Genomic DNA, 26234 nt, shown 5'->3' on the forward strand with positions numbered 1-26234 from the left:
CATTTACTGATGCTTTTCTCGGTTCAGTTATTCTATGTCCAGTTCTAGTTAGATATAACATCTTCAGTTTCTCTAGAAGGGTGAGAGTTTTAAATTTCTTTTATTGTGATAGAACATACAATATTTTTCATTTTAAACATTTTTAAGTGTAAAATTCAGTGGCATTACATTCACAGTGTAATCACTGTGAGGATTACATCACCATTATTTGATGTATAGTGGTGAGGAATCATCACCACTATTTCCAAAAATTTCTCAGTACTCCAAGTAGAAACTGCAACAATTAAGTAGTAATTGTAAGCAGTAATCTCCATTCCTACCTTCAACCCCTGTTCCTGGTAACCTTTAATCTACTTTTTATGTCTATGCATTTGCCTATTGTATACAATATATAATTTAAGTAGAATAAATATTTGTCCTGTGTCTGGATTATTTCACTTATTTAGTATAATGTTTTAGAGGTTCATTTCTGTTATAGCATGTGTAAGGGCTTCATTCTTTGATGGTTGAATAATATTCCACTATATGTGTATATCACATTGTTTTTGTCCATTCGTCTGTTGACAATAGTTGTTTCCACCTTTTGTCAAATTATACTGCAATGAATGTTATTATATAAGTATTTGAATTCCTGTTTTCAGAGTGGAATTGCTGAGTCATATGGTAATTCTATGTTTAGCTTTTTGAGGAACCACCAAACTTTTCCACAGCAGCTGCAATTCCCAACAGCAATTTAAGAGTATTCTAATTTCTCTATGTCCTGGCCAACCCTGTCATTTTCCTTAAAAAAAAAAAAAAAAAAGTCATCCTAGTATGTAAGAAACATACATACTATGTATGTCATCCTAGTATGTATGAAACATACATACTATGTATGTCATTCTAGTATGTATGAAAAGTTACTGTTTCATACATCCTAGTATGTATGAAACAGTAACTCATTCTGGTTTTGATTTCAATTTCCTAATGGTTAATGATACTGCATGTCTACAAAAGCTTATTGGCCATTTTTATATCTTGTTTGGAGAAATGTCTATTCAAGTCTTTGCCCATATTTTAATTGTTTTTTATTTTGAGTTGCATGAGTTCTTTATATATTCTGGATGTTACACCTTTATCAGATACATAATTTGAAAATATTTAAATATTTTCATCCATTCTACAAGTTGTCTCTTCACTTTCATGATAATATCCTTTGATGCACAAAAGTTTTTAATTTTGATGGAGTCCAGATATGTTGCTCACACTTTTGGTGTCATATCTAATAATCCATTACCAAAAATATAAGAACATGAAGGTCTTTTCCATTTATTTATTCCTTTTAAAATTTCTTTCAGAAATGTTATGAACTTTTTATTGTATAAGTCTTTCACCTCCTTGATTGATTGATTATTATTTTATTTAGGTATGCTATTGTAGTGGGAATTGCTCTTAATTTTGGGGGGGATTATTTATTTTAGGTGTATAGAAATACAGTTGACTTTTTGTGTTTATATTCTGTAACCTTGCTGAGTTCACTTATTAGTTCTAGTAGCCTTCTTGTGGATTTGCATATTTGGGGATGTGTATTCACATCTGCAAATAGAGATAGTTTTACTTCTTTCTCTCCCACTTGGATGGCTTTTGTGTCTTTTTATTGTCTAATTGCTCTGGCAAATAAAAGTTCTATTATGATGTTGAATAATAGTGATGAAACAGGGCACTAAAAATCTCCCAACAAAGAAAAATCCAGGACTAGATGGCTTCAGTAGTGAATTATACTGAACACTTAAATGAGAATTAACACCAGTATTTCTCAAACTTTTCCAAAAATTGAAGAGGAAGGAACATTTCCTAACCTGTACTATGAGGCCAGCATTACCCTGACACCAAAGCCATGTAAGGACATCACAAGAAAAGAAAATTAAATACCAGTATTTTTTATGAATATAAATGCAAAAATTCTCAACAGAAAACTAACACACTGAATTTAATAGCATATTAAAAGGATTAGACATCATGACTCAATGGGATTTATCCCAGAATGCAAGGAAGGTTCAACATGACAAAACTAACCAATATTATACACTGTGTTATGGTTTGAATTGTGCCCCCTCCAAATTCATATATTGATTTTCTAACCTCTCTACCAAATAAAGTCACTTTATTTGGAAATAGGGTCATTGAGGATGTAATTATTTGTTGAGATGAAGTTGTAGTGGAGTATGGTGGGACCCTAATTCAATATGACTAATGTTATTGTAGAAAGAACATCATGTAAAAACCCAGTCATACACAGGGAAAATCCAATGTGAAGACTGGAGTTATACTGCCTAAAATCAAGGAACTACCAAAAGCTAGAAAACAGGCTTAGAACAGATCCTGTTCTAGTGCTTTCAGAGGAAGGACAAACTCTGATTTCAGAATTCTAGCTTCTAGAACTGTGAGACATTTCTGTTGTTTAAGCCATTCAGTTTGTGGTGCTTTGTAACAGTAGCCCTAAATAAGTAATTGGGACTATGTTAATAGATTGAAGAAGAAAAGTGACCTGATCATCTCAATGAACAGAGAAAAGGCATTTGACAAGATACACCATTCCTTCATGATAAAAACATTCAGAAAACTAGGACTAGAAGGGAACTTCCTCAACATGATAAAGGGGATTTATTAAAAACCCACAGCTAATAACATCATACTCAATAGTGAAAAGTGGAAAGCTTCCTATTTTTTGGTCAATCTAGCTAAAAGTTTGTAAATTTTCATTTTTTCAAAAACACAAACACATGGCTTCATAGATTCTATTTTTCTAGTTCATATTTTATTTTTCTTAATTCTAATCTTTATTATTTCATTTCCTCTGCTATCTTTGGGTTTATTTTTCTCCTCTTTCTAGTTCCTCAAGGTGTGAAGTTAAGGTTATTGACTTGAGATCTTTCTTCTTTTTTTAATGTAGATGTTTATAGCTATAAATTTCCCTCTGAGCACTGCCTTTGCTTCATCCCGTAAGTTTTGTTATGTTGCATCATTATTTTAATTTATTTAAAAGTATTTTCTAAACTCTTGAGATTTCTTCTTTGACCCATTGGTTAAGAGTATGTCATTTAATTTCCACATATTTGTGAATTTTCCAGTGTTCCTTATTGATATCTAGCATTACTCCATTGTGGTCAGAAAAGATACTTTGACTCAGTCTTCTAGAATTTATTGTGATTTGTTTTGTGGCCTAACATGGTCTATTCTGAAGAATATTCTGTGTGCCCTTGTGGATTCTCTTCCTGGGTGGAGTGCTCTACCTGTCTGTTAGGTCTAATCAATTTATAGTTTTACCTTAGTCTTCTATAATACTTATTGATATTCTTTATAGAAGTTCTATTCATTATTGGAAGTGGTATATTGAAAAACTATTTCTCCTTTGAATTCTGTCATTATTTGCTTTATTTATTTTGGGGGCTCTGTTGTTTGGTGCAGATATGTTTATAATTGTTTTATTAATGAATAGACCCTTTTATCAATATATAATGCCATTTTTTGTCTCATAACATTGACCTAGTCTATTTTGTCTGATATTAATATAGCAACCTAGGCCTCTTTTGGTTATTATTGGCATGGAGTATCTTTTTCCATCCTTTAAATCTATTTGTTTCTTTGGATCTAAAATGCGTCTCCTGTAGGCGGTATATAGTTGTATTATTATTATTTTTTATTCTATATGCCTTGCCTTTTGATTAGAGAATTTATTCCATTTACATGTAAAGTAATTACAGATAGGGAAGGATTTTTCCATTTAACTATTTCTGTGTGCTTACAGCTATTTTTATCCTTCACTTTCTTCATCACTGCCTTCTTTTGTGTGTCGTTGCTTTTTTTGTGGTGAACCATTTGACTATCTTTTTATTTTCTGTATATTTTTAGATGTTTTATTAACATCTAAAATGTTAATAACATAACATTATTTTATTACCATACCATGGAGAGAATACATTTACAAATTTATAACATAATTTGAATTGATGTCAACATAATTTAATGGCATGGAAAATTGCTTTTCTTATACAGCTTTATCTCCTCTTCTCCCCTGTACTTATTGCATGTAGAATACAATAAGTATTGTAAAAAATATATACATGATGTGGCCAATACCATTGAATTATAATTTTAATGTATTTGTCTTCTAAATCCTATAGGAAAATATGGAGTTACAAACCCAAAATTAATAACATTGTCTTTTATATTTGCCTATGTATTTACCTTTACCAGAGAACTTTACTTTTTCACAAAGCTTTGAGTTACTGTCTAGCATCTTTTCATTTCAATTTGAAGGATTCTTTTTATAAATCCTTGTAGGGCAGGTCTAGTGATAACACAATCCCTCAGATTTTGCCTGGGAATGTCTTAATTTCTCCCTATTTTAAGGACAGTTTTGACACAGAATTCTTAGTTGATAGTTTTTTTCTTTCAGCACTTTAAACAGGTCATCCTACTGTCTTCTGCCACACATAGTTTGATGAGAAATTACCTGTTAATCTTATTGAGGTTCCTTGTAAGTGAATGTGAGGTGTCACTTCTCTCACTGTTTTCATGATAGCTTGTCTTTTGACAGGTTGATTATAATGTTTATTGGTGTGAGTCTATCCAATTTTGAAACTTAGGTTTGCAGATTCATGAATTTTGATAAATTTGGGATGTTTTGGCCATTATTTCTTCACATATTCTTTCTGTCCTTTTTCTCTTTTCCTTCAGGGATTCACATAATGCATATTTTAGTCTGCTGGACAGTATCACATAGGTCCTTATCTCATATATGTTTTTTAGGCTCTGTTTATTTTCATTTTTTTTTCTGCTTCTCAGACTAAATAATTTCAATTTTTCTATCTTAAAGTTCACTGATTATTTCTTCTGTGTGTTTAAATCTTCTGTTGAACCCCTCTAGTGAATTTTCTATTTCAGTTATTGTACTTTTCATCTCCAGAATCTGTGTGGTTACATTTTTTACAAGTTATTTATTATTATTATGATAAAAATACATAACAAAATTTACCCTTTTAACTATTTTTAAGTGTGAAATTCAGTACCATTAAGTACATTTACAGTGATCTGCAAACATTACCTCTATCCATTTCCAGAACTTCTTCATCATCCCCCAAAGAAACTCTATACCCATTAATCAATAATTTCCCAATCTACACTCTCTCCAGTTCCTGTTAACATCTATTCGACTTTTCTCTGTGAATTTTCTGGTTCTGTGTAACTCAGATAAGTGAAATCATACATTAACTTTTTTTGTGTCTGGTTTATTTCACTTAGCATAATGTTTTCAAGGTTCATCCATGTTATAGTGTATATCAGAATTTTATTCCTTTTTAAGGCTGAATAATATTTTATTGTACATTTATAATGTATCTTGTTTATCCATTCACCTACTGATGAACATTTGGGTTGTTTCCACCTTTGGCTATTGTGAATAGTGCTCCTATGAACATTGGTGCACAAGTATTTGAATCCCTGCTTTCAGTTCTTTTGGGTATATACCTAGAAGTGGAATTAATGAAATATGTAGCAATTCTATGCTTAACTTCTTGAGGGACTGTCAAAATTTTCCATGGTGGCTGTTTGTTTCCCTTTTATAATTTCTACTTCTGTATTGATATTCTCATTTAGTGCACATATTATTTTCCTGATTTCCTTCAGTCTATGTCTATGTTTTCCTTTGGCTTTTTGAGGATATTTAATATAATTGTTCTATAGTCTTTGTATAACTACTCCAAAGTCTGGACTCCCTCGGGGAGGGTTTCTTAATGTTTATTTTGTTCCGCTAAAGGGGCTATATTTTTCCTGTTTCTTTGTATTCCTTGTGGGGTTTTTTGGGTTGTTTTTGTTGTTGAAAACTGGACATTTGCATATTATAATATGGTAACTTGGAAATTAGATCTGCCTCTTTTCCGTGTTTTTTGGGTTTTTTATGTTTTTGATTTTTGAAGGCTATAGTAGCCCATTTGTTTAGTGACTTCCCCAAACTATATTTTCAGAGGATGTGTTCCTCATCTTCTGTGGTCACTGAAGTCTCTGTTCCTTGTGTTAAACTAGAGTTTTCATAGAGATTCCCTTGAACACCAGGAGCTAAAAAACATACACACCCTAGTCTGTGAAGATTGGATCTATGAAGGGAACTACTTCAAATACTTAGGTAGGCTTACACTGAGCCTAAGGATTGGTTTGAGGTGAAAATTTAGGGTGTTTCATATCTTTTCTGAGCATGAGTTTTGTTCTGGGCATGTCCATGGCTTTCTAAATTCCTCTCATGGGTGCTTTTGAATTCCTTAATTTCTTAATGAAACTCCCTAACTTTTGTTCCAGGGCTTTTGGCATCTGTTTTATGTTTCCATCACATTTTTTTTCCCCTAAGCATCTGTGAGTTGTTAATTTGGCTTGCAGCTTTTTTGAGCTATGCCTACTGCTTTTCTGGTCTGAGTTCCCAGTTAAGCTGAACAGGGACAAGTGCTTTTCTGCATTTCAGGCAGCTCCCAGTTTGTAACAGACAAACGCAATAATTTTCCAATGAAGTCTGCTCTGCTTCCTTCAAAAGCAGGGTCCAAGAACTTACACAAGGCATGCAAGTTTCTTTCTTTAAGACTGCTACTGTGCTGGGGAGGGGGTGGGGCAAGGACAAGTAAAAACATCATAAATCTTTGCTACCATTTGAAAGTTACCTTTTTCTTGATTCAATGTTTGATTAGTTACTGTAAACCTTTAACTGTTTTCCAGAGTTCTGAAAAGTTGGGTTTGACAGTTTTTGCTTGTTGTCAGTGTTTCTGTGGGGGTATGGGAACTTTGAGGTGTATACTCAATTTTGCTGTCAATCTAAACTAATGGTGAGGTTTTTGCAAATGTGATTATCAAGTGTTCTGAAAATATGTCTGGATCCATTTTGATTGGCTATTTCTAAGGTAGTAAACAATTCTTACTGGCAATTCAACCTCACATTAAGTCTTGATCTAACTTTCTTTTTCCAACTTTCTTTTCCTAACTCAAGGTATATTTTAGCAGAATGCTCATGTGCCATCTCAGCAATGTATTCAATAACCAAATTACTAAAAAGATGAATATTTGAACCTTATGTATTAATTTTTTGTAATAAAATTTGAAACTGCCCTAGTAAAATTCATTGCTTTTGTTTGTTTGGCCTCACTGCACAGATTGTGGGATTTTAGTTCCCTGACCAGGGATTGAACCCAGGCCCTCAGCAATGAAAGCTCCAAGTCCTAACCACTGGACTGCCAGGGAACTCCCCAAGTTCATTGTTTTTAGAAATATATGTGCCTTTAATATCAAACTCAGTTAGTTTATGGGTCCCAAATTTTCATAGTACATGAGTCAGGAAACTACCACCCATGGGGTAAACCTGGCCTGCCATCTATTTTTGACAAGCCTGCAAAGTAAGAATGGTTTTATAAGTTTTTAATCACTGGAAAAAAATGATGTTTTGGGGTGTAAAAATGTAAAAAAAAACCCTCAAATTTTACTTTTCATAAATATTCATCGAATTCCCACCACATTCACTTGTTCATGTATTGTCTATTGTTCCTTTTGTGCTAGCAAGGCATAATGAAATAGTTTTGACAGACCATTATGCCCTGCAAAAGTATGATGTTTACTATCTAGCCCTTCACATAAAAGGTTTGCCAGCCTCTGTGTAACAGAAACAGAGTCAACAACCTGAGAACTCATTCCCATGCCTTATGGATTAAGAGGTATTCTTCAGAATCAAAAGCTCGTTACTTATAAAAATTTAAGCTACTACAGACTTTATCAGGTAATATGCATTTTTTCCCACTAAGTTATCTAAACAGTCCCAAAGTTTCATTTAACACATGACATATAACAGAAGCTTTTCAGGATTAAGGTTTTTTCTAGAACTTAAATTTATCAATAATTTAAACGACTTTTTCCATAATTTTGACAGCTTCAAGAATTCTGAATTTTATGCTTCTTTCTCGAGTTGGAGAAAATTGGAAATCTCCTTTATCATTAAAAACCTTCTATCAGAGAGTACATTACTCTTATATGTTAAATCTTTAATTAGAGACATATGTGAACCAGAATGCCTTAAAATCAGAGTGCATTTCAGGCCTAAGATTTGCTTATTTCCTTATCAACTTTTGAAAACATGGATGAGAACCTTGATAAAAAATTTTACAGTAAAATCTTCTGTTATGTTAAAAGGCAGCCTAAAAGTATGTGATTTCTGAAGCTGGGGAGCATCAGTGGTTTGTTTGGACGACATCTGTAAGGATACTTTCAATACCACTGTCAATTTATGCACACTGGAAGAATTAGTTCTCCTGAAAATTGTTTTGATCTGGACTGCCAGTCACTTCTCATCAAGTATCATTTTTGAAAAGGTCTACATCTATAGGGTACATCATTTTGTATGATCTTTGAGATCAAATAATTTATAAGAGATTATTATAAATAGACTACATTACTAACTGAGTAGCTTCATCATCACTGGAATGTAAAAATTCTTTATAATTACATTTTTTCCCTTTGGAGCTATCTGTCATAACGTCACTAACTTTATTAAAGGAAATCCAATTTTGTAAAACAAAATTTTCTCAGATGTTTCTGCTTTAGCACTGGCTACTGTCAAGAAGATTATAGATAAAAGGTACCACATTCTCTAAAAATGTGTGAGTCAGCATTAGGGTAGATAGTGATGATGACTGAAATTCTTTACTGTTTGGTCCACCTTTTTTATCTTTTAAACAAGACTTTTAGAATCCAGAGGCAAACATGCTGAACGAAGTTGGATCCATGTCACAAAGTAGCAAATTAACTGATTTTGAAAAAATAGATAGCATTAGCTATCCATCTTGTTAAGTTTTCCTCAGTGCTTTTTATGTTCTTACAAATAGAATCTTTGTATCTATATTCATATAAGGTATCTATATAAAGGATTTAATAACTTTATTGACCAACAGTTTGTGTATTTATGGTATTTTATCCACAAAAGGTACCTTGTCAGAAAAGGGTTTTTTAGTCACGGGGTCATTTTATATATATATAATATTTTATGCACAATAATTCTTTACTTCTTGATGGTGCTTTATCCATAGTTGGATCTTTTTGGGAGGTGTTTTATAAACTGATGAAATTTTATCTGCAGGTGGTATAGATACTTTTATTTGAACATCCAAATACATCTTTTATAGTGAACCAATCAGTTTCATAGCTGTGTCATAGAATTAAGCTTGAGTTTCATCTCAGTTTGCTAACTATTTTGGTGAACATACCTTCTAAAAATTTAACAGGAAAAATTCAAGTTCATTTTCTGATGGGTAATGAGGGCTAACGGGTTTACTAGGTACACTTTTGGTCTCTTTATCTTCATGGCAAGTATGTATTGAATAATACTAGCACTCAGCATCGTCTTATACCAAAATGCTTATCAAAAGCATTATCAAAACTTTCTCTCACCCAGGTCTCTAATATACTTCTCTTGCTTTTAATATTTTGCTCAGCATTATAAGAATCATCTTACAGGACACTATGTTATGTTTGAAAAAACATTTTATTTTCTAAGGAAAATAAGCATAGTTATATCAGGTATAGAAACTTCAGTGCTTGTCCTGGTGAGGTGGTGAAGAAGATTTGGAAATATTGGTGTTAGTTCGAGAAAACACCTTTGACACAACTGAAGATACATTTGCCAGCATTTTAGATCCTCGTTTAGGAATACTAGGCTTGGGAGTTTCTGTGGACAAAGCAAAAAAAGTAGTACAGATATTTATTAGATATTCTATTTGAGGCAGCCATACTATACAATTGATGATTTAGAATTCAAAAACTGACATTTATAGAATAATTTATGGGATTAAAAAAGAAAGATTCTTTTGATTTGATTCTTCCAACACTCCTGTGAAGGAAACAGGAAAAATATCTCCATTTTTGTATATGAATCTTGGCGAGGTCAGAAACCTTGCCTAAGGTCACATGAGGAGTGGCCAAGCTTGGACAGGGAACAGCTTTCTGACTCTCATGGCATTATTATATGCTGCCCTCTGATACTTCGTTAATCAGGTGTACAAAGAATACCTTTCTTTTTCTAGCAGAAAAACCTCTGAAAAAGTCTGATGAGCTAAACTCACATGGGAAAGTAACTTTCAACGCTATATAGTGAGGGTGTCTATTTCAGAGTGCTCACTTGAAAACAGAAGTGCATTAAAACTGCTATAATTTCTCACCACTTTGGGTAAATTTTTAGTTGACTAACTTCAAGTATTTTTTATTTTTTTGTCATGTGACAGGAGGCTGTATAGATAATAAAAATTTCCATTTGGATTCATTTTTCTATACCACTTCTTCAGGGCATGGACTCTAAGAATATCATATTATAATTTAACAAAATGAATATTTTACATATAAAGACAAATATGTACTTTTCTGAAACTTTATGATAGGATGTGATAGGACATGAAAACACACATGATAGTAAAAGCCCATTTTTTCTTAATTCCAATACATGCCAAAGTTCATGACTATACCTCTTGCAGTTACCTAGATTTGTCTTTTCTAGCAAGGTAATCTTCTATTGTTAAAGCTAAGATAGCCAACAGCAGATTTAAAACTAAGAAAGCCAACAGAATAAAGAACAAAAATGTATGTTTAGGTTTTTACTGTGCTATAAAAAGGAAAAAGCCAAAATCTGCAGCAGATAAGACAAAAGCATGAATGAAAGAGAAAGATGTATATTCTGAAAAGGCAAGATAAAAATTTTACTAACACGACTGAGGCACTGATACAAGCCTTCTGAAGTTCTCGTTGGAGAGGTAAGAGTTAATGTTCTGAAAACTTGGTGGCCTTGTTAAAAATGCAGGTTCCTGGGCATCATTACTCTAAGATGCTAACTTAGCCAGCTAGAGAGGGTCCATTGTTAAAAAGTATTCTGGGTGGTTTCCAGTATAAAGCAGTTCCTAGAAACACAATGAAGACATTGCCCAAATCCACATTCACTATTAGATGACTGGTGGGTTGCTGGTGTCCTAGGTTAATAGCATCATCCCCAGAGAGAATAGTGAACGCTTGTGTTTATCAGTTAATAGCTCTTTTCACAGTAAAACTTTAAGCTATCTTTGTCATTAAGGACATAATTCTGAGATGCAATGGCAACTATATGGAACCACAATGTAGAGGGAAGAAAGAATGTTGGGTCAGAGTCAGAAGATATGTTTTTGAGCCCTAAAAGCTCTCCATTTGTTGGCTGTATAACCTCAGCCCGTTATTTACCTCCACTTTCTCATTTGTAAATTAGGGCTTTAAGACTTGCAGAGGGAATATAATACGGTGTAGGAGATATGAACAAGTTTGGTTTGGTCCATAAAGTGTTTTGCATTACTTGATAAAACCTGAAAGTCAGGAATTTTCACAGAGAACTTCCATTTCAAGTTTCTTTTGAAAAATGCTAGGACCTGAATTAGAAGGCATGGCAACAATCCAACATGCCAATGACTGGACCTGAGTAAGAGTTCCCTTCTTTAAATGGGGCATGCCTTCTCCAGTGGACCACAGACCCCTGCTCAAAATACTGCTCTTGTTTTTTACCTACCTAGCTCCTGTGAACATTTGATTATGTGAACTGTGGTCACGTTGAATGAGCTTAGGCTTTGAAGTCGGGCAGATCTGTATTTGAATCCCAGCTCTGCAGCTTACTAGCTTGGGGTGACCTTGAGTAACCTACTCTCACTTTCTGTTTAGTAAAATGAAGATAGCTGATACCTATTCAACGTTAGTTCTGTTATCTATTACTCCTTTGGTTTAAGAATTGCATAGAAAACTGCAAATGGAAATAATATCTTACTATTTATATTTTTATATATAGCAACCTCATATTGATAATACATGTCAATACTGCAAGGGAGAAACTACCCATTCTAGGAGTAATGTTAAAAGGATAGTATATTTTGTACCTGAAATGACTTCTTTTGAGGAATTCACACTACGAAGAATATTCTTGTTTCTTTTAAATATGGTGATAAACTGCCAAGACAAAACAAAGTATTGACTCGACCTTTTGTTGGATACTACACACTAGAGATACCTAGAAATCCTCAAGAGATGTAGCACAATCATTACAGCATTTTATATAATTTCTGTGTTCTGCAGTCACAAATAATTATTCTCTGAGACTTAGACTCATACGTTTTGCCAATTATGATGGCTAGGATTGACCCTTATCATAGATATGGGCCTTGGCTACCAAATGATGATTAAAGGTTCAGGCATGTTAAAAGTGACAAAATATGTCAGCTCTGTCTCTCCCCCCTCCCCTTTTGGATGAATTGGAGTGAGAAGTAAGTTATAAATTCTTTTCTGATAATAGAGATAAGAGAAGGAAAATGGATGTTTACTATATAAGCCCAATTTCCTTTTATGGAAATTTTATCGATTTTGGAATCTAGAGAAGTAAAGTAGGTGTGTGGAGCTACGGCAGGGAACATAACTCAGGTACTGATTTTACTCTGTAGGTCTTTATCATATCTTTGAATGCAAAGGGAGCAATTTTCCCAGAAAGGTATAAAATAGCCTGGGACATGTACCTGGGCTTCACTGTAACTATTCTATAATGCTAGCAATTTAAAAAGTAAAAAAGTCAATGAAGTAAGGCTAAATACATGTAACATAAAATGTACTGTATATAGATTATGTAAAGACTACCAGATATTAATGAGTTTTATTACAATTCCTCCAAAAGGACTTGAGGTAGTTTATGTATTGAAATATTTTGAACAGGGTGCCTAAAGAATAAAATGGAGCAGAGACTACCTAAAGAATTTATTCTCAGCATTGGCTTCACAGTAGAGTTATCTGTGGAAAATTTTTAAAAAATATGAATACTTGGGTCCCATACCACCACTGGAATTGAAATCCTTGAGGGTGGGGCAGATATTGATATTTTTAAAAAATCATGGCTCTAATTTGTGAGAATTAGAGTTGATAATCCCTAATCTATAAGTAGGGAGCAGATGCTCCCTACTTATGAGATGAGTAATATACTTAAGTTCTGCTAAGAACATCTAGCGTTGCATTAGATTCAGGAGTATTTGCTATTACTTTGTGGAACTTTGTTAAAATCACTTAAGGTTTTTGTCCGAAAATTTCAAAATCTTGGCTATGTTGGAGTTGGCATCTCTTGTCCTTTCCCTTGAAAGTGGTAGACATTGTCTTAGTTCTTTGTATGTTAAATAATATTGGATTATATCCTGAGCATTTTAAACAATTTGTGTGATTCTAAGAACTGTTAAAATCCTTTGTAGAAGGTTGATTTTTTTGAAGTACGTAATTAACCCATGAAGTTTCAGACCACACATCCTACTCTGCCTTCTATGGCTGTGGTTCCAATGTAAGTTCAGTTTTCAAAGTCTCGGTGGTATTTTTTAGTCTATACCACTATTAAGACTGTAGTTCAAGTTCTCATAGCCTTTTGTCTGTAGAACTTCAGGTCAGTTCCTGGCATGCACATCTCAGGAGACAATTTATAAGCAGATTTGGAGAGATTCCTTTTTTGATATCCCTCCTCTCTTTGATTTCTTTTAGTGTCTCTGACTCTCAGCAGTCCCCTTTTCTGGTTCTATGCCTAGAATGCTGTGTGCTTCTAGCCTTCCTGTGTGCTGTCTCACACATCCCATGACTGTATCCATGTCTGGGGTAAATTAACAAGAGAAAGCAGAGAAAAAAGTAGCACGTTTCCCCCTAATGTTCTTCAGGTTACTGGAGCCTTTTTCCTAATTCCTCTGGTCAGAAGGATTTTCTTTCAGTCTTAAGTGCCTCACAGCCTTTGCTGCCATTGTTGAGTAGCTTTATGGCTGAAACTTACCTTGTGGCAGGGGCAGAAGAGGGTGAAAAAGTGGGCTTCCCTATTTTCCATTTCATAGGAACTTCTTCCTAATTATGGTAAGACAGCGAGCAGTGGATTCTCTTGGAGCTTTCTTATTTTATCCATTCCCTCTATATAATTACAGGATTTGAACTGCCCTGGGTCATTGCTAGGAGATGTGAGAGGAAAAAACCCAGGAAACTCATAATGGTATTATTTTTTGAGTTTTGATTTCCCTCCTCAAACTCCTGCTATTATTTACTTTTCAGAACCCTCAGTAGTTGTCCAATATTTTTGGTTTTAATCAGTGAGAGATACAGGTGGAATGTGCTTACTCCACCTTACTCAGAACTGGACTGAATAACAACTTTAGTTATAGTTTTACCATGGAAAAAGCAGTAAGCAAGGAAAAGGGCAAGAACCAAAAGGGTCCAGATTAGCCTGCAATTCACTTTGGCACAAGGAATGGCCTGTCATCAGACTAGAGATTCATTGTCTCCCCTTTAGTGCCATATGATTTTACTTGGAAAATATGGCCTAAGTGCAGCCTGAGGTTATCAAATAGATGTTTATGTTCAAAAATGAAGATTAGGTTGAGTGAGGAACTAACCCAGCATCTTTAGATATGTGGCAAAAGTTATCTTAAGTATGAGTTGTAAGATATGGTTCTGAAAATTACTCTGATAATGAGAAGTGACTGGATAATTGATGGACTGTAATGTCATGGGGTTGGGGAGATTTGCTTAAAAATGGGATTAAATTGAGCCAAGAAACAAACAAAACAGAAGAGGATTTGTAGCTTGAGCACTCATTGGAAGCTTTCTAAAAAGGATTAGCAAAGAGGACACTTTCTGAGTTTACACTGGAGAACAGCTGGGCCTTTTGGAAAACTGCCTTTAGACAGTCAGTCCTTAGGAATACAGAGAAATAGATGGAATCAGCAATTATTTCTTATAAACTGCTCTCTTCCATTTTTGCTTGTATTTCCTCCCTGCCTCCACCAAGTCCCTCACTTCGGTCTACCTGCCCTAGGCAGGGCCAAGTGACTCACTCCCTCTTCCTCCAGAGACTGCAGTAACAGAGTTAAGGGATGGAATTGCGATTAGGTGCTAGGGAGGAACAGTGGCTTATCCTATGCACTTAAGCAAGGAATGATAACTTAACCCTAAGGTGAGAATTAATAGATTTCTTGGGTACCACCAAGAAGTCTCAGCCAGGAGGAGAGATCTGAGCATGAAGAAATTGCAAATAGGGGAATGCTTCCTGATGCCTCTCAAATAGCACCACGTAGTCCCTGGTTTGACCTTGAAAATTGGGCTATGTTCACCTGGACTCCATGTATTCTAATTAGAGGATACTGAAAAATATTTACCTTAAAATTGTTTGAATTTTCTGGCCTTCGTTCCTGAGAACTTGCTGTAGAGGGGGGAAAAATAGTATTTTTTCTGAGGCATAAATAGTGTTGACACAAATCTGATTTTTATTGTTTTTCACCAAAAAGTCATAGAATTTAGGCTGATAGAAGAAATTATTATTATTTTTAGAGTACAGACTATGTGAACAAAACTGAAATAGGTGAGATCGTTAGAATTCTGTGGCATATCGTAGCCCTTCTTTTAGAAATTATGAAAGATGAAGTGTGATGTAGTAGGAAAGGCAGATTCTGTAACTTAGTAGGTATACATCTATGCATGGCCACTCAATCCCTACGGGCCTATTTATTTTACATGTAAAATGAGAAGTTACCCTGTGGGTGATTCCTAAGGGCCTTTCTAGCTTTAACACTCTTTGATTCTACATAGCTAATTAAAAGCAGATAATTGGAACAAAGAAGAAGGTGCTAGTCTTATGAAATACTCTGAGTGAAAATCAGGAAAATTTTGAGGCAATGCCAAGAAGAAACCTTGTGGAGTTGCACAGAACTAAAAGTTACCTAAATTTCAGGGGAGGTCAAGACACCAGTAGAAGAATTCAACCCAAGGAGGTAGAAATGGTACTGTGAGATAAGTCTCAGAAAGACCCCAGCTAATGTGTTAGGGAGTCAGAAAACCCGAGTTTGAGTCTTGGCTTCACTACTTAGAGCTGTGTGAATATTGGCAAATTTAATCTAACTCCTCTCCCAGTTTCCTCCTATGTAGAATGTGAATAAGACTATCTTCCTGCCTGTCCCTCAAGAGGACACAATGAGATCTCATACGTAAAAAGTATGCATTTTATAGACATGCGATCATCAAGAGTCAACACCTGTGATTACACTCTGAATTACCCTTTGGGTCAATGTAGGTTCTGGAAAAAAATAGTAAAACCTCAATTAACTCAAATATGATAAGATCTGATTATCTGACTTATCTGAGAAAATTGGTAAACTTTCATTGTTGGTTGATAATATTTCTAAAGTGTCTGACTCTATATCGCATATAGCTGAACTGACTTTTGCTTTTAAATGACTGAGGACATTTGGGTTTATTACCAGGACTATTATTCCAAACACCAGTTTTTATGTTTCCAGGTTAGATGGCTATCAACTTTCCAGGATATACTAGGAATTTGTTTTAATGAAGAGTCACAGAAAAATTCCTGCTAATTCAGGATCTAACATAATCAGACTTATTTGAGATTTTCTCCCATATTCTATATAAAACTATAAACTAAAATTAGGAATGTATGTGTTCAACCCTAAGCTTGTCACTGAACTCCAGACTGAAATATCCTATTGCTTATGTGACACCTCAACTTAAATATCTAATATCTAATACCTTAACATAACCAAAACAGAATTCTTGTGCACCCTCCTTAGATTCCCATAGTCTCTCCTATTTTACCAACTGCCTCCTCCTACTATATGCCTGTTTTAGGCTCTTGGGAATATAGCTGTGATCTTCATGGAGCTTACATTCTAGAGGGAGGTAGTGAAAAAACAATTAATTAAAACATACAGTCTGGCATATAGTAATAAATGCTAGGGAGAAAAATAGCAAAGAAGTGGAATATGTAGTGCCATCTTGAGAATGAAGTTACAATTTCAAAAAAGTGGTCAAAGAAGATGTCACTGAGAAGGTGATATTGGAGCAAAGTTCTGAAGGTGAGGAATGAGCAATGTAGATACAGAGGAAAGAGCACTACATGAGGATCAGCAAGTGCAAAGACCCTGAATTCCTGGAATATTTGAGGAACAGCAAGAAGGTCAGTGAGGCCTGAGCAGGGTGAGCCAGAAAGAGAAACAGAGGAGGAGGTTAGAGAAGTAATAGGGATTTGGAGTGATGTCCAGATGATGTAAGGTTTTGCAAGCCACTGTAAGTTCTTTGGCTTTTGTCCCAGATAAGATGGGAAATACTTATACCTGGAATTATCTTTGATGCCCTGCCTCAAGTTACAATGTAAATTCTTTGAGATCAAGGACTTTGTCAGTTTTGTTCACACATGGGATTTTAGAACACAAAGGAGGTGCTCAGTAAAATCTTTGAATGAATGAATGAATAAATGATTGAATTGGACAGCTGCAATATTACTGAAGGATATAAGAATTAACCTGGATCATTGCAACAAAGTTGGAAAAAACAAAACACTGAATTTAGGGTCAGGAGCCTTGGGATCTAGACTGTGTTCTGCCTCTGACTCAAAGTAATCTTGGACATTTTCTCACCTTGATCTTGAGTTTCCTCATGTAAACAATGAGGGGCGTTATAGTAAGTGATTTCTGTCTAACTCTAGCAGCCTAGGATTCCATAATATAGGAATCATACAGTGATTATTTTGACCCCTGGTTATGGTACATTTATAGAATTTTGGCATGCTTACTGTTACTCTATGAATCCCATCTTAATAAAAATGACTTCCAAGTTGAGAGAATATGTTTCTTAAGTAACAACCTAAGTGAGTTGTATGTTTGAAATAGCCAGGGTAAACCTGTGGTTCAAATTTCAAGGCCACTTTATAGTAAACATGACACTCAACCTCTTGGACATGCTACCATTGTTAGAACCACATTAATCATCTGAGGTTTCAACAGAGTGTCAAACAGTCCTCACACAAATGTTCTAAGCAGTCAGTACAATTAAAGATTAAAAAAACAACAACAAAGTGAGGTCCATATTTAAATGTAAGCAAATAAATTTAGCTTTAAAAGCCTTTTTTGGGGTACATTTTGATAGGGTTAAGCACAAATGAAGGATAACTTCTCAAAGAAATTGTTAAATCCAAGTATCATGGGTTCTGGTTCAGCTAGAAACTATCATATGATACACCCTGATTTTGTGAATATTTGTCACAGGAGCATGGTAAATATAAATTCATATTATACCATATTCTTGACCAAAATCATTAATAAGGCAAACTAGCTGACTTATTTTAACTCCTGGGTGATGTAGTACTGGATCATTTCTAAAAGTAGATAAGCTCATAGGAAAAAAAAAAAGTATCAACTTCAGGTTTGATAATTAAAAACACTGATCAAAGCAGTAGAGTGTCCTTTTGAATACTTTCTATTTTAAATCAAGAAATACAAAAATCCAACCTTCCATAATTTTTATACTTTTGTCTGCCATACAATCTTCAGTCTCACTAAAACAAAAGAAAAAACAATATTTAATTTTTTGTGTATTTAATGAATCAAGAAATTACTGGTTAAGTAAAAGAACAATCTGTCAGTCATTCTTCATATGGAAGTAAACCTGGAAGAGTGTATCACTGAGTTTCCAAATTGAATGCAAATTATTTCTAAATTGACTCTTTTTTCCCAACTTTTAAAATTTTGGTTAAATACACATAACATAAAATTTACCACCTTAACCATTTTTCAGTGTACAGTTCTGTTCTTGAGTACATTCACATTATGGTGCAACCATCACCACCATTCGTCTATAGAACTTTTTCATTTTACCCAATTGAAACTCTGTACTCCTAAATACTAACACCACATATTCCTCTCTCTCCATCCTCTGGAACCAATCTTCTACCTTCTGCCTCTGTGATTTGACTACTTAGGTATCTAAGTGGAATCATATAATATTTGTCATTTTGAGACTGACTTATTCACTTAGCATAATGTCTTCAGGGTGACATATAGCATGTGTCAGGATGTCCTTCCTTTCTAAAACTGAATAATATTCTACTGAATGTATATACCATATTTTGTTTTTCCATTCATCCATCAATGGACTCTTGTGCTGCTTCCATGATTTGGCTATTGTGAATATGATGCTATGAATATGAGTGTAAAAATATCTGCTTGAGTCCCCGTTTTCAATTCTTTGGGGTATATACCCAGAAGTAGAATTGCTGGATCATATGGTTACTCTATATATTTAACTTTTTAGAGAAACTCTCACACTGTTTTCCATAGTGACTGCACCATTTTAAATTCCCAGCAGCACTGGACAAGCGTTCCAGTTTCTTCACATTCTTGCCAATGTGTTATTTTCTGAAAAAATTTTTGATAATAGCTATCCTAATGGGTGTGCAATAGCATCTCATTATGGTTTTGACTTGCATTTCCCTAATGGTTAGTGATGTTGAGGATCTTTTCACGTGCTTATTGCCCATTTGTCCATCCTCTTTGTAGAAGTATCTATTCAAGTCCCTTGACCAATTTTTAATCAGGTTGTTTGGTTTTTTGCTGTTGTTGAGTTATAGGAGTTCTTTATATATTCTGGATAGTAATCCCTTATCAGACATATGACTTTCAAATATTTTCTCCCATTCTATGTGCTGACTTTTCACTCTGTCCTTTGAAGCACAGAAGTTTTTAATTTTGGTTAAGTCAAACTTATCTAATTTTTCTTTTACTGCTTGTGATTTTAGTATCATATCCAAGAAACTATTGTCAAATCCAGTGTCATGGGGCTTTCCCCCTATGTTTTCTTATAAGAGTTCTATAGTTTTATGTAGGTCTTTGATCCATTTTGAATTAGTTTTTATACACAGTATAAGGTAAGGGTCTAACTTCATTTTTGTTCGTGTGTGGTTATCTAGTTTTCCCAACACTGTTTGTTGAAAAGACTGTTTTTTCTCCATTGGATGGTCTTGGCATGCTTATCAAAAATGATTTGACCATATATTAAGGATTTGTTTCTGGGCTCTTTATTCTATTCCATTCGTCTACATATCTGTCTTCATGTCAGCACCACACTGTTTTGATTATCATAGCTCTGTAGTAAGTTTTGAAATCAGGAAGTCCAAGTATGTTCTTCCTTTTCAAGATTGTTTTGGCTGTTAGGGGTCCTTTGAGATACTATATAAATTCTAGAATGAATTTTTTCTTTTTCTGCAGAAAAAGGTCATTAAGTATTTTTATAAGGATTCATTTAATCTGTAGAATCCTTTGGGTAATATTGAAATATTAACAGCCTATTTCCATTAATCTGTGCCTCTTTTAATTTCCTTTAGGTATGTTTTGTAGTTTTCGGTGTACAAATCTTTTGCCGCTTGGTAAGTCTATTCCTAAATATTTTATTCTGTTTGATACTAATGCAGATTGAATTTTTCTTAACTTCGTTTTTGGATTGTTCATTGTTACTGTATAGAAATGCAATTGTCTTCTTCTGTGTTTATTCTATATCCAGCAACTTTGATGAATTCATTTATTCTAAAAGTTTTCTTTCTTTTTTGTATGGAATCTTTAGGGTTTTCTACATATAAGATAATGCCATCTGTGAACAGAGCTCACTTTACTTCTCATCCAATTTAGATGCCTTTTATTTCTTGCCTAAGTGCTATGGCTAGGACTTCTGGTAGTATACTCAACAGAAATGATAAGAGTGGGCACCCTTGTCTTTTTCCTGAGCTTAGAGGAAAATCCTTCAGGATTTCACCCTGAGTACAATAATTTTAGTTGTAGTTTTTCCATATATGGCTTTTATTATTTCAAGGTAATTTTCTCTTATTTCTAGTTTGTTAAGTGTCATTATCATGAAAAGGTGTTGAATTTTGTTAAATGGTTTTTCCTGCATTAGTTTAGATAAGAATGTGTTTCTTTTTCCTTCATCCTGTTAATGTCTTGTGTTACACTGACTGATTCTCATATGTTGAACTTCCTTTGTATTCCTGGGATAAATCAACTTTAGTCATAGTGTATAATCATTTTAATCTGCTATTGAATTCTGTTTACTAGTATTTTGTTGAAGATTTTTGTATCAATAGTTTGAAGAGGTTTGTTCTTGTTTTGTTTGGAGGAAGTTTACTTTACATCAATAGTTTGAGGAGGATTGGTTTTAATTCTCCTTTAAATGTTTGCTACAATTCACCAGTGAAATCATCTGGCCCTGAGTTTTTCTTTGTTAGGAGCTTCTTAATTACTGATTCAATTTCTTTACTAGTTATAGGTTTCTTCAGATTTTTACATTTTTTCATGAATCAATCTTGGTAGGTCATGTTTTTAAGAATTTGTCTATTTCATTTGATTATCCAATTTGTTGGCATACAATTGTTAATAGTACTCTTATAATTCTTTTTATTTCTGTAAAATCATAGTACTCATAATTCTTTTTATTTCTGTAAAATCAGTTATAATGTCTCTTCTTTCACCTATGATTTTAGCTATTTGAGTCTTCTCTTTTTTTTCCTTAGGTAATGTAGCTAAAATTTGTCAGTTTTATCAACGTTTTGAAGAATGAACTCTTGGTTTCACTGATTTTATTTTTCTATTCTCTTATTTTGTTTATCTCTACTTTAATCTTTATTATTTCCTTCCATCTAATAGTTTTGAGTTTAGCTTATTTTTCTTTTTCTAGGTAGGTATTTAAGATGTAATGTTAGGTTGTTATTGTAAGATCTTTTTTCTTTTTTATTGGAGTATAGTTGCTTTTCAATGTTGTGTTAGCTTCTGCTGTACAGCAAAGTGAGTCAGTTATATGTATACATATATCCACTCTTTTTAGATTTCCTTCCCATTTAGGTCACTACAGATCATTGAGTAGAGTTCCCTGTGCTAAACAGTATGTTCTCAATAGTTATCTATTTTATACATAGTAGTGTATATATGTCAATCCCAATCTCCCAATTCATCCCACCCCACCCTTCTCCCCTTGGTAACCATAAGTTTGTTCTCTACCTATGTGACTCTACTTCTGCTTTGCCAGTAAGTTCATCTGTGCATTTTTCTAGATTCCACATATAAGTGATATTATACGATATTTGTTTGTCTCTTTCTGACTTACTTCACTCTGTATGACCATCTCTAGGTCCTTCCATGTCTCTGCAAATGGCACTATTCTGTTCCTTTTTATGGCTGAGTAATATTCCATTGTATATATGTACCACATCTTCTTTATCCATTCCTCTGTCGATGGACTTTTAGGTTGCTTCCATGTCTTGGCTATTATAAACAGTGATGCAGTGAACATTGGGGTACATGTATCCTTTCGGACCATGTTTTTCTCCAGATATATGCCCAGGAGTGAGATTGCAGAATCATATGGTAGCTTTATTTTTGGTTTCTTAAGCATCCTCCATACTGTTCTCCACAGTGGCTGTACCAATTTACATTCCCACCAACAGTGCAGGAGGGTTCCCTTCTTTTCACACTCTCTCCAGCATTTATTGTTTGTGGATTTTTTTGATGATAGCTATTTTGACTGGTGTGAGGTGATATCTCCTTGTAGTTTTGATTTGCACATCTCTAATTAGCAATGTTGAATATCTTTTCATGGGCCTCTTGCCCATCTGTATGTCTTCTTTGGAGAAATGTCTATTTAGGTTGTCTGCTCATTTTTTGATTGGGTTGTTTATTTTTATGATAGTAAGCCACATGAGCTGTTTGTAAATTTTGGAGACTAATCACTTGTCTGTCACATTGTTTGGAAATATTTTCTCCCATTCTGTGCATTTCCTTTTCATTTTGTTTATGATTTCCTTTGCTGTGCAAAAGCTTTTGAGTTTAATTCGGTCCCATTTGTTTACTCTTTTTTTTTTTTTGCGATACGTGGGCCTCTCGTTGTTGTGGCCTCTCCCATTGCGGAGCACAGGCTCCAGACGCGCAGGCTCAGCGGCCATGGCTCATGGGCCCAGCCGCTCCGCGGCATGTGGGATCTTCCCAGACCGGGGCATGAACCCGTGTCCCCTGCATTGGCAGGCGGACTCTCAACCACTGCACCACCAGGGAAGCCCTACTTTTGTTTTTATTTCTATTACTCTGGGAGATGGATTGAAAAAGATATTGCTGCAATTTATGTCAGAGAGTGTTCTGTCTATGTTTTCCTCTAAGAGTTTTATAGTGTCCAGTCTCACATTTAAGTCTTTAATCCATTTTCAGTTTATTTTTGTGTATGGTGTAAAAGAGTGTTCTAATTTCATTTTTTTTTTTTTTTACATGTAGCTGTCCAGTTTACCCAGCACAACTTATTGAAGAGGCTGTCTTTTCACCATTGTATATTCTTCTTTCCTTTGTCATAGATTAGGTGACCACAGGTGTGTGGGTTTATCTCTGGGCTTTCTATCCTGTTCCATTCATCTGTATTTCTGTTTTTGTGCCAGTATCATATTGTCTTGATTACTGTAGCTTTGTATTATAGTCTGAAGTGAGGGAGCCTGATTCCTCCAGCTCCCTTTTACTCTCTCAAGTTGCTTTGGTTATCTGGGGTCTTTTGTGTCTCCATACAGATTTTTTTGTTCTAGTTCTGTGAAAAATGCCATTGGTAATTTGATAGGGATTGCATTGAATCTGTAGATTGCCTTAGGTAGTATAGTCATTTTGAGAATATTGATTCTTCCAATCCAAGAACCTGGTATATCTTCTGTTTGTGTCATCTTTGATTTCTTTCATCAGTGTTGTATAGTTTTTGGAGTACAGGTCTTTTGTCTCCTTAGGTAGGTTTATTCCTAGGTATTTTATTCTTTTTGCTGCAATGGTAAATGGAATTGTTTCCTTCTTATTCTGATCTTTCATTGTTAGTATATAGAAATGCAAGATATTTCTGTGTATTAATTTTGTAACCTGCAACTTTACCAAGTTCACTGATGAGCTCTAGTAGTTTTCTGGTAGTGTCTTTAGGATTTTCTATATATAATATCATGTCATCTGCAAAGAGTGACAGTTTAACTTCTTCTTTTCCAATTTGAATTCCTTTTATTTCTTTTTCTTCTCTGATTGTCATAGCTAGGACTTCCAAAACTATGTTGAATAAAAGTGCAAGACTGGACATCCTTGTCTTGCTCCTGATCTTAGAGGAAATGTTTTCAGCTTTTCACCATTGAGTATGATGTTAACTGTAGGTTTGTCGTATATGGCCTTTATTATATTGAGGTGTGTAATCCCTCATTTCCTCCACTACTGCCTTCCTTTGTGTCAGTTGAGCTTTTGCAGAGATGCATTTTGATTACCTTTTTATTTCCTTTCATTTATATTCTATAGATATTTTCTTTGTTACCACACAGATTCCATATAATGTCCTAAAGTTATGACAGTCTATCTTAAATTGATACCAATTTAACCTCAACTTCATAAAAATACTCTACTCCTTTATAGATCAACCCCCATCCCTTAGTTATTACTGTCCCAAATTATGGCTTTATATATTCCATGCCCATCAGCATAAATTTATAATTACTTTTTATGCATTTGTTTTTTAAATCCTGTAGAAAATAAAAGTGGAATTATGAACTAAAATTATTATAATACTGGTTTTTATTTTTGTCCCTGTGTTTACCTTTACTAGAGAGTTTTATATTTTCATATGGTTTTGAGTGACTGTCTAGCATCTTTTACTTTCAATTTGAAGAACTTTTTTTTTACTGTTTCTTGCAGTCATGTCTAATGGTAATGAACTTTCTCAGCTTTTTGTTTTATTTTTTGTCTTAGAATATTCTGATTTCTTTCTCATTTTTGAAGGGTATTTTTGCTGGTTATAGAGTTCTCACTTGATAGTTTTCTTTCTTTTAGCCCTTTAAGTATATAATCTACTGCCTTCCATCCTGCAAGATTTCTTCTGAAAATTTTACTGATAATTTTATGGAGATCTCTTGTACAAGTCATTTCTGTCTTGTCACTTTCAAGATTCTCTTTTTATCTTTGGCTTTTGATGACTGTGACTATAAGATGTCTTGGGTAGTCTCTGTGTGCTTATGCTACTTAGAATTCACTGAACTTATTGTATTTGTATATTCATGCTTTTTCTAATTTGAGGAGGTTTTAGCCGTTATTTCCTCAAATAATCTCCCTGCCCCTTTCTTTCTCTCTTCTCTGGAACTCACCATGGTGTGTCTGTATATATACATATACATATATATATATATGTATATATATATATGTATATATACACACTTACATATGTATATATCACTGCTTGATCGTGTCCATTAAGTGCCACAGAATCTGTTCACTCTTTTTTCAGTCTTTTTGCAGCTCAGACTCAATAATTTCAAATGACTTGTGTTCAAGTTCACTGATTATTTCTTCCACTTGATTGAGTCTGCTCTTGAACCCATCTAGTGAATTTTTGAGCTCCAGAATTTCTGTTATTTCTGTCTGGTTCCTTTTTAGTTTCTATCTCTTTGTTTTTATTTATATGTATTTTATTCATATACTTTTCCCCTGATTTCATTTAGTTCTTTGTCTGTGTTTTTCTGTAGCTTTTGAACATATTTAAGACAGTTATTTTAAAATCTTTGTCATGTGTGTCTAATTCATGTGCTTCATCATGGACATTTTCTGGGAATTTATTTGGTTTCTTAAAATGTGCCCTATTTTCATTAATATGCATTGTGATCTTATGTCGAAATTTGAGCATTTAAAGAAATAGCTACCCCTTCCAGTTTTTGGAGATTGTTGTAGAAGCCCTTCACTAATTAGTAGGACTCTGAGCCTTGGTAACAATCTGAGGTAAAGCCTTCAAATCTTACTTTTTTTCTGGGTATATGTCCTTCTGGGCCTACGTATGTTCTCTTTTTTTTCCCTTCTTCCATTTTCCTGACCTGCTTTTGAATGTTTTATTTCCTAAGGGTCTCATCATGTTTCTTCTCAGGGCCTTAGCTATCCTGTTGTTTTCCCCTGCCTGTAATCTCTTTCCCTCAGGTGTTTGTGCATCTGCAGTCCCTTGTGATTTTCATGCACCATGGCATCCATCTACTAACTTCTTTGGCTTCTAGGCTTAGACCCAAACAATGCCAGCATTCCCAATTTGAGCTCCTATTGAGGTGAGACAGAAAACATTCCCTCAGGCAGCTCACAGATAGGCCCAAACATTACAAACAAGTTCGAATCTGCTCTTTCCACCTCAAGAGAGAAAACTGAGAATTAGGCCATTTCTTCCCAACTGTGCCACATCATGTTGCAGAAGGGGGTTGGGCAAAAACGAGTAAAAGTGTGTGGAATTTCCTGCCACTTTGAATGTGGCTTTTCTTTGATTGGACATTCCCTTGGTTGCTGCAGTTATTTGACTGGTTTCCAGAGCTC

The 26234-nt window shown here is 34.4% G+C and overlaps 1 protein-coding gene across 1 annotated transcript in view; it reads right to left on the minus strand.

Moving 5' to 3' along the window:
• Positions 1–9573: 9573 nt before the first annotated feature.
• FSIP2 (fibrous sheath interacting protein 2) overlaps positions 9574–26234 on the minus strand; it is a gene marked incomplete at its 5' end in the record, with an annotated part of 128443 nt that continues 111782 nt past the window's right edge. Inside the window, 4 exons of the mRNA XM_079710693.1 lie at positions 9574–9730; positions 11943–12012; positions 15222–15265; positions 18363–18409. Coding sequence (XP_079566819.1) covers positions 9594–9730; positions 11943–12012; positions 15222–15265; positions 18363–18409 — 298 coding nt within the window. The 3' untranslated portion in view covers positions 9574–9593. The remainder of the gene's footprint in view (positions 9731–11942; positions 12013–15221; positions 15266–18362; positions 18410–26234) is intronic.

Source organism: Hyperoodon ampullatus, assembly GCF_949752795.1.
Source record: "Hyperoodon ampullatus genome assembly, chromosome: 8".
Classification (NCBI taxonomy): Eukaryota; Metazoa; Chordata; class Mammalia; order Artiodactyla; family Ziphiidae; genus Hyperoodon; species Hyperoodon ampullatus.